This window comes from Perkinsus marinus (assembly GCF_000006405.1).
Source record: "Perkinsus marinus ATCC 50983 genomic scaffold scf_1104296958686, whole genome shotgun sequence".
NCBI lineage: Eukaryota > Perkinsozoa > Perkinsida > Perkinsidae > Perkinsus > Perkinsus marinus.
Genome location: NW_003206671.1, coordinates 425,639 through 434,865, shown reverse-complemented (window position 1 = coordinate 434,865; position 9,227 = coordinate 425,639). Strand labels below are relative to the sequence as shown.

Sequence of the window (9,227 nt, the reverse complement as noted above, 5' to 3'; positions counted from 1 at the left end):
TGGGCGGACCGTAGTAGTCGTTTACCGTCACTGATGTGCACCCTCAGAGTGCGACTTCGCCTGTATGATAATCTGATAGCTGAGCGTTGAGAATGTTCAGGGGTTCGAGTGATAACGTTGACGTCGACTTGACGTATTTTTTAGGCAAGATATTCGTCGAAGTTGAGCGCGCTCGACTGCGTTTGAGGCTTGCACACATGAAGGAGGAAGATGGAGAACCGATTGAGGTATACCCCCAGGTCTATTCGTCATACCTATGAGTGCACCATGAGGCTACGGTACACGTTTCGAATTGTTAGGCCGCGAACATCATCCAAGATGAGCAGGTTGAGACATGTGGTGCGATGGAGAAAAACGAGAAGGCCGAATACATTCTGGAACAGGTGGGGAGCGATCTAAGAGCCTATTGCTTCATCTCATGCACTCGTCACTCAGATGCGTCTAGTGCTGCGAAAAGGCGACTACATACGTAGGATATGCGCACTGTGAATGTAGAGGATTCGACTTCACAGGCACACAAATCATATCGAGGAAGATCAACCCGAGGCAGTTGGAGAGAGATGAGGGCATGCAGGATATCAAGATCACATACTATACGTAATGATGGGGACGTGAGCTGGTGATAGCTGTTGCTACTGATAGGTATCTTGTTCGCTACTGGCTTCACGAGAAGAACTACCTGGAGGTGAGTCCGGGACGCATGGAATCGTTCTCAGCGTCGTTCTGATAGGTGTATAAGTGCTACCGAGCTATACTGAATACTAAGAAGACTCAGGAGGACGAGTCCAAATGGACTGAAGTAGTAGTGTTTCCTGTGTGTGCTGTCATACCTCCTGTTGTGGTTTTCTAGGCTCTGGAGTGCTCGGTGTTGTACCTGATCCTGTCGCCTTACACCAATGAGCAAAGCGATTCTCTGTACAAGCTGCGAGAGTCTGAGAAGAAGCGCTTGGAGAGCGTCCCTGTATACAGGTGAGCTCCCATATGCTAACTATCGGTGATGCGGACTCGGCATTTCTTGATTGTCAGTGATTTGCTGAACGCGTTCCTGGCTGAGGAGCTAGTGCCATCTCCGCTTCCCAACGAAGAGACTGTCAAGGCTCATAAGGTACTTTGACTTGGTTTTTTTATTGGGCGAAAAGCATGTTGTGGAATTCAGGTGTTCAATGATGCTGTTGCCGACAAGGAGGCGGAATATTTGGGGTAGGTTAGACGCTTTGACCTTCTGGCAGTTGTTCGTTTTCAGCGGGGCCGAGAGGTGGAGCCTTTTCCGGAAGCGCGTTGTCCAACATGTGAGTAGTCGAGATGTTCCCCTATACATAGTTTGTTTTCGGCGGAGCGAAATTTGTGTTCCTCAGAATATCGTGAAAGTGGCTGCCGTGTACTACACCAGGATTCATTCTGCGTCTCTGTAAGTCGCGGTGCCATTGGAATGTTCGCTTGTGGCATTGCTCTCGTTGCTAGGGCGAAGATGATTGGAGTTACTGTGGACGAGACTGAGAAGGAAGTATGCGAGCTCGTGACTGGTGGCTTCCTTGATGCCAAGATTGACCGTCCCGCCGGAATAATCAGGTAGGCGGAGCGAAGCTCACATACTCTAATGTCGCATACCTTATCTCAGGTTCGGTCGGAGGCTGACTACAACCCAGCGTTTGGATAAGTGGAGCTCAGATATACATAACCTGTTGGACTTGGTCGAGTCCACTGGCCATCTCATCGCTAAGGAGCAGATGGTAGTAGGCCGAGTCGGACTTGGTGGTTTTGACCTGTGGTTGATGGGATCTTGGCGTTGCATTGCTTGCGTTTTGTCAGATCAGCGCTGCTCGAGCGAAGATGCGCGCGAGAACTACGGCCGCTAAGTGAATATGATACCCCCAATATGTTGCTGGAATCGGATAAGTTTCATAGCGCAGTATATCAGTGTCTTCGCGTTCTTCTGTGATCAATCGTCCTCACCAGTGCCCTGGGTGCACATAGGGGGTCAGGGCTGGGTGTCTGTAGGGTTCTTGGCATACGATTACGGCTCTATATTAATTGCTTCGTTGGATCCTTCCTAGGGGTTGCCCAGCAGTATAATGATGCACCTGTCTCGACTGCTGTGGGTAACTCTTCGCTTCCAGGTCGGTGCCATGGTCCTGCTAGTATTGTTAATGTAGAAATAGTGGATGCTCTGAAAACTGCTACGTGGAGTCCTTCATCTGTATGAGGCTGCACGTTGTAGGACTCAGGAGACCCTAGCTGGTGGTATCCGCAGAATTTTCACGTTCAACTCACATGAAGTCGAGGGTGCGTATCAATGTGGTAGTGTTGCATTTCATAGGAGTAGCCAATGTAGGCGCTCGGAAGGAGTCAGGGCATCACTTTTATGTTGAAAAAAATCTCACACTTCTGAAATGGTAGGTTATACGAGTCACAAGTGGAACGTTAATCACCTTCATCTCAAAGGCATCATCGACGTCATCAGAGTGGCTAACAGCTTGAGTTTTCCCTCTAACTCTTCCTCCACCTGAGTGATGACCAAATGCCCACCCTCCTCCTCCTCGTCGTCGAGTGGCTCCGACAGGATGGATTCATGAGCTGGCGTTGGTTATATACGACCAGATGGACTGTATAGGGATGAGGGACTGCTGCTCATGCTGGTCATCTTCGGTCTTTCAGAATTGATCGTGATCTTTGGTCGCCCGAGCGCTTCTGGACGAGTAACGTGTTGTACACCTGGTATGGGCAGGCTCTGGGTGGATGTGGAACCGCGCTTGGGGGCCATACGCACTGGCTACTCTCGAGCACCTCGATGTTGAATCTCCGATCCGTAAAAATGCCGATCGTTATATGGAGATTTCTAAGGAAGATGTTGAGAATCCCGAACACGCCCTGAGCAAAGTTCACGAAGCCTTGTCGACGCACCCACTGATCGCCGTCCCGTGGCCGGTCTTGGTTGAAAGAGCATGGAAGCTTCAGCCAAAGAAGGTGGCGCTCACATGTGGAGACCAGACGATCACTTACGAAGAGTTTGTGGCATATGCCGGTATTGTCCAGCGTATGTGCATGCGTACGGTGGAGCGAGGTGCACATGTTTTGGTGACCTTCTCGGACTCCCCGTGCTCGAGACTCACCTGGGCCGTGGTTATGTATGCCTTAGCCGCTTCGGGAGTGCCTTTTTCTTTGATGGATCGACGCACTTTGACCAACGCTCCTGCTCGCGAGAGAATGCTTGAGCGTTGGGTGCCGAAAGTTTGGATTTGCTGTGATCGGGAGGCTCACTCTGCTCCAGTCGGTGGTATGGCGAGAATCCCTTGTCGTACGGATGTAGCGCTGGACTTTATTAATAAGGAGGTCGTGGTCGATGGAATGAGCAGCCCGGTTCAATTCCCTGTAGAGGCACCCCAAATACTGGCGACAGCGGAATCGCCGTGTTTTGTGGACTGGACGAGCGGGAGCACGAGCGGTCTCCCGAAAGGTGTTGTTACTACGCACAAAACTTTAATTAATATGATGCTTTGGGCGTGGAGCGATGAACGTATGTTTTTCAACAGCGGAGCGATGCGGGAGGTTATTGCTGCCAATCTCTTCCTGTTGTGGTATTGGTGGCAGCCCCTTTGTATCGGCGCCTCGACGGTGCTGATCCAAGACAAGGAGCTGAACGATTTGGTAGGTCTGCAATTGGAGGCCTCCTTATGAGGGTGCTGGCGCTGTCAGGAGGTACACGCGAGGAAGCTGCGCTGCAATGCTGTGACTATTGTGGATTGCATGACGCCTTCCCTACTAGGAGCTATGCTCGACTATATCAGTGGCGAGGTAGGCCTCTGGAGACTGTCTCGTGAGAGTGGAGATTCAGGGAGGGTGTGGACTGTTGTAGGGCTCAGCGAGAGCACTTAGTTCGGGTTATGGGAGTTATGCACTTTTCACAGCGTTTCTCGCCTTCATCACGGAGCTAATTTCACTTCCTCAGGAAGATGGGGAACTCGAACGCCTTCCTCCTAAGGTGGTAGTCAGCGGCGAACCTCTTTCAGTGCAGGTAGGCGGTGCTAGGAGGAGGCATCTAGCCTCTCGCAAGTCGGTCACAGGTATGTCGGAAGTTCTTCGAGACTCAACCTGAAGGGTCGCGCATCATCAACTTGTTCTCGACTACTGAGACCGGAGATGCGGCTTTCTGCTCTATTACTGAGGGGGAGATACCTCTGTGGTCGGATGCTATGGCGTTCGCTCCGATTGGGAATCCCATATGGAACGTGAAATTGCACATAGAGAAGATAGATGAAAAAGGTATGTGGAGCCACTCGCCTTATTTGCCTCAGCAGTGGGGAGTTTGTCTGTTATTCATATCGCTTGGGCATTTCACTGTCGTTCTGTCAGACGAAGCTGGCGCTGGGGAAGGAGAGCTTTATGTGGATCATATTGGTGGCACGATGGCCTATGTAGAGGACAGCGAGCAGACTGCAGCGGGGTTCGGCTCCGGGTATGGATGGAGATCTCGGGACAGGGTGAAGCCCATCGACGGACTCGGCCTGGCTATTGTGGGAAGAGCTGATGATAATGTCAAGGTGAGCCGTCTTTGGGAGCGACCTCGCAGATCTGTGTCGTGTGTAACCCTTGTCAGATCCGTGGCTTCAAAGTTGACTTGCGCCTGGTCGAGGCGAAGGCTCGAGATTTCGTAGGGGTGGGGGAAGTGTGCGCGATGCCTGCCCAGGATGAGCTGGTGATCGCTTATACTGCGCCAGCTGGAGCTGTGGAGCCCCATGATCTCCTCGACTTCCTCCGTGCCGAGGACCTCCCCGCAGGACATGTTCCGCAGAGGGCGGTTCATTGGCAAGGCGCCTTCCCTATGATGAAAACGGGCAAGATCGACAAGGGTAAAGTCAAGGAGCTTATCGCTGATGTGAGGAGGGCTCGCGCGAAGAGTTCGCAAGACACCCTCAATGCTAGTAAAAGTTCCATGCGTGGACAGATCGAGAAGCGAGTGGCTTCTGTCTGGGAGGATACTTTGGGCATCGATTTCTCTCTTGATGGGTCCTTCTGGCGCCAGTGTGGTGGTCAATCTTTGACGGCGATGAGAATAGCGGCAGCATTGAGGATTCCAGCGAAGTTCATTTTGGACGGCACATTGGACACTCCGAGAGACATCATAGACTTCTTGACGCAAGGTCGTGATGCGCCGAGGAGGAATTTGCAGCTTGGGACCAGCTTGAGGCGGAGCGATGCGAATGAAGATCGACGGATTGCTGTTGTTGGCGCTAGTGGAAGGTGGCCTGGCATTGGCCAGACTAGTTTTTCGGCTCTTCTGGAGGCCCTCAGGGGCGAGCCGGCCGCGTTCAATCCTTTCTCGGCTCCTCCTGACGGGCACACGGGCGTTGGTAAGTCACCGATCTACTACACAGCTGCTATTGTATTGGCATTAGGTAATGTGCCCGGCGGTTACTATCTAGACCCACATCTGGTTTCTGGCTTCGACGTTGACTTCTGGTCCCATAGAGGGGTTTCGGACCCCCTACTGCTGGATCCTCATCAACGCATGTGGCTGGAGATGGCCTACGAAGCGCTCACTGATGGAGGCATGGGGCCCGCCATAGAGACGGGGGAAGCGATAAACTGTGGGGTAATGTTGGCATCGGAGGGAGCCTCAGCTGCGGCTTATTATTCGTTTTTTTTATTGTTGTAGGTGTTCGTGTCCGGTGGTTCACTTCCGCACTATCTATCTCTGTTGCTGGAGCCTGGCGAGAGCCTCCCTTCAGTTCGCATGTCCGACCCGGACCGGTATTTCACCTTGGAGATGGGCAACGATAAGGACTATATCGCCATGCGCACTAGCCATGCGTTAAACCTCACTGGTCCCTCCATGTGTATTGGTACAGCATGCTCATCAGCTCTCGTCGCCATCTGCCAAGCTGTGGAAGCTCTGCGTGATGGGACCTGTGACATGGCCCTTTGCGGTGGCGTATCGGTGGTTCTGCCGCAGAATGAGCACGCGAGCCAGGAAGGCATGATATGGAGCTCGGACGGCAAGTGCAAGCCCTTCACCGACCAGGCCAGTGGGACGGCGAACAGCAACGGTGGTCACTGCTTCCTCTTGAAACGTTATGACGACGCTTTGAGAGACAGCGATCCGGTCTACTGTCTTATCTCGGGAGTAGGGGTTTGCAACGATGGGGCTGGTGAGCCGTTCTCAGCCCCCAGCGTCGACGGCCACGAGAGAGCTATTCGAGCGGCTCAGAATGACTGCAGCAGTGCCATCAGTGGAGAAGTGGGAATGATAGAGGCTCATGCCACTGGGACGTATGTTGGGGACCCTATAGAGGCTGAAGCTCTTAGTGGTCAATACTGGAGGAACAAAGGCGAGGGAAAAATTTCCGTGGGAAGCGTGAAGGGCAATATCGGACACGCGAATACAGCAGCTGGGGCCATGGGATTCGCTAAAGCCGCTATGTGCGTATATGAGGCGGTGTTAGTCCCTTCTGGCTCATCCTCGGAAGGTAGGTACTATAAAGGCCGTCCCACGGGAGATCGATTCTATTTTCAGGGAATGTGAATCCTCTTTTGTTGCATCGTCTCGAAGCATCGAACATGGAGCTCCAACGTGTCTTCGAGCCGTGGTATGGATCACGTCGAGTTGCGGCTATCAGCGCCCTGGGTATTGGTGGCACTAACGCCCACATTATCATAGAGAGCGGGCCGCACGCTGTCAAGTCACCGATGGCCGTGTCTGAGAAGGCTCCCATATGTATCCCTTTTTCTGCGTACAGCCAAGACGGCCTGCGAAAGGAAGTGGAGGGTCTCATCAAGTTCCTCCGGATCTCCCCCGACTCTGTCGATCTTGCGTCGGTCGCGTACACGCTCGGCGTGTTTCGACCATCCCTTCCGTATCGGACTGTCGTCGAGGTCACCAGCTCCCTCCCTGACGCTGCTATTGCTCAGTTGGCAAATATAGACTTCGAGGATGTCAATGAATGTTCTGGTGCTTGTGAATGCGTTACGCTTGTTTGTCCCGGACAAGGTCTGGCTCTGCCTCAGCCTGGAATGGTATTCATCGAACCCGAGATAGTTGCTCTTCTGGGCGAGGACCCTGTCCTCACCTATCATCGCCAGCCGAATCCCGTCACAGCACAGGTCGCCTTGTTCGCCATCTCCTATTCTACGGTTTTGCGCATTCTACGTATCATACCCGAAACCACTCGAATCCAGCTGCTCGGTGCTTCGCTGGGTGAATGGGTGGCCGCGACTGTTTGCGGGGTGATGCCTTTAAAACAAGCATTGCAGATCGTGCGCCTCCGTGCAAGACTCATCACTGAAGGCAACACAGGCAAAATGTTAGCTATAAATGGTTTGACCCTAGAAGATCTATCACAGCTGCCGAGTGGCGTCGAAGTGGCCTGCGCGAATGCTGACAAGCGCATCGTTGTGAGCGGCCCACCTGAGTCGATTGAGAGCTTCAAGGCCACACTTAAAGTGCCTTGCAAAGTGCTAGATACTGCAGGGGCGTTCCACTCGACATACGTTGACCGAGCAGTGGCCGTATTGGAGAAGGAGATTCCAGTCCTCGTTCCGGACCTTAGGAAACCCTGCAAGTACAACCTCATCAGCACCGCCACGCATGTCGATGGCGAGTGCGATTTCGCTTCTGCTCGGTATTGGTGCCGCCAGACAAGACGAACGGTGATGCTTGGACGCGCCCTGAAGGAGGCCGGCGAAAGTGGAACGATGTTCATCGATGTGGGGCCTGGTGCGGGCATGAGAACTCTTATTCGCGAATGTGTCCCTAGCGCCGAAGTCTTATGCGCGGCGCGCTACTACGACAAGACTGATGACGTCCTGCGCGGTGCAATGTGGGCCAAGGGAATCCTATCCAAGCCACCGGTGCCCGAGAAAGAGGGGTTGTCGAGAGTTCTCTCATTGCCGATGAGAGGGTGGAGACGAACAAAGTGCTGGCCGGCAGATCGAGACACCAGCAGAGACTCTCACCCAGCATCGTCTGCCTCTGACGTGACCAGTATGATGTACATTGAGGACTGGAAAGACCTTCCGGTAACTCCTCCTTCTCTTGATAATGGACCTTCGAGGGAGCTCGCTGGTATCCGCCTCTTAGGACGGGTTCCGAGCTGCGGGGATGTCATGTGGTGCCGAGATGTATCTGAGTTCGACGTCGTGGTGAAGTCGCTCGGTCGAGCCATCGTAGTGGTAGACGCCGAAGACGATAGTGATCCTATAAGTCTCCTCGGCGATGTTATCAAGTTTGTACAGGAGAGTTTGATACCGAACGGCCGTCTGCTCTCCCACATGGACACGTTCTTGGTGATACGTGACTGCCAGTGTGCAAGCTCAGTCGTGGGTTTCGCAAGGTCGCTCATGTCCGAACATGGTTCCAACCTAGGCTTGAGGATTGTCCGAGTTCTCGATATGAAGAACTTGCCCTCGTTCATCGAGTTGCCCAGTTTAGGGGAGTACAAAGTGGCAGATGGTACTGTTAAGCTTCGGCAACTCTGCCGTAGTCCGCCAGCGACGCCAAGGGCTGACCTCAGCCAGCAGCTCGGTGATGGTGTCATTGTGATTACGGGCGGCTTTGGTGGTCTTGGGCAACTCGTTGCAAAGTGGGCGGTTGACAACCTCAGCTGCAACAAGATCGTTCTCCTCGGCCGAGCGGCCTCCTCGTCGCTGAGTTCGCTCAGTCTGCAGTGCCCGGTCGACGTACGGATCGCTGACGTCAGTAACAGTGCTTCTCTTATCGACGCCATATCTGAGTATCGTGGAATGGTGACCGTCGTTTTCCACTGTGCTGGTGTGGTGGAAGACGCTGTTGTTGAAAATGCTCCCTCTGACTATCAAGAACTTTACCGAGCTGTTGCCGCGAAAGTCCTCGGCCCAGTGAATCTCGTGAAAGCGCTAGGATCGGGTCCTCGGTACGTGTTGTTCTCCTCGAGTTCAAGCGCATTCGGCAATCCTGGGCAGTCTGTTTACGCAGCCGCCAACTCCGCCTCCGACTACTTCGCGGAGAAGTCTTCAGCTGACGTATTGTCTATTCAATGGGGTGGCTGGTCTAAGTCGATCGCGAGCAGTATGTCTGCCAAATACAACATTAATCCGACAGCAGGGGAGCACTTCTTACAGCCTCGTGAGGGTCTCCAAGCCATGGGCAACCTCTTGAGCAGTCTCGCCGATGGTCATCTGAAGTCGAGGAGTGTAGTGGTCGCGAATATCTCTGACTGGCAAACTATCTCAGCGCTGCTGGTCTACCACGAGAG

General features: G+C 53.3%; 3 protein-coding genes across 3 annotated transcripts in view; all 3 read left to right on the top strand.

The window, feature by feature from the left end:
- Positions 1–92: 92 nt before the first annotated feature.
- On the top strand, positions 93–1,899 carry Pmar_PMAR028268 (26s proteasome subunit p55, putative; the record flags this gene model as incomplete). Its single annotated transcript, XM_002774217.1, has 14 exons — positions 93–227; positions 300–383; positions 436–469; positions 513–597; positions 643–685; positions 731–799; positions 851–969; positions 1,027–1,105; positions 1,157–1,200; positions 1,244–1,289; positions 1,356–1,408; positions 1,462–1,569; positions 1,619–1,730; positions 1,810–1,899. 14 exons carry the CDS (start codon positions 93–95, stop codon positions 1,858–1,860), a joined length of 1,062 nt encoding a protein of 353 aa, XP_002774263.1. The 3' UTR covers positions 1,861–1,899.
- Positions 1,900–2,826: 927 nt separating this feature from the next.
- Positions 2,827–5,653, top strand: Pmar_PMAR028267 (amp dependent ligase/synthetase, putative; the record flags this gene model as incomplete). Its single annotated transcript, XM_002774216.1, has 6 exons — positions 2,827–3,645; positions 3,694–3,792; positions 3,947–4,012; positions 4,062–4,260; positions 4,351–4,538; positions 4,595–5,653. The coding sequence occupies 6 exons, from the start codon at positions 2,827–2,829 to the stop codon at positions 5,651–5,653; spliced, it is 2,430 nt and encodes an 809-aa protein (XP_002774262.1).
- Positions 5,654–5,731: 78 nt separating this feature from the next.
- Positions 5,732–9,227, top strand: part of Pmar_PMAR028266 (polyketide synthase, putative) — a gene marked incomplete at both ends in the record, with an annotated part of 3,680 nt that continues 184 nt past the window's right edge. Inside the window, 2 exons of the mRNA XM_002774215.1 lie at positions 5,732–6,464; positions 6,512–9,227. Coding sequence (XP_002774261.1) covers positions 5,732–6,464; positions 6,512–9,227 — 3,449 coding nt within the window. The remainder of the gene's footprint in view (positions 6,465–6,511) is intronic.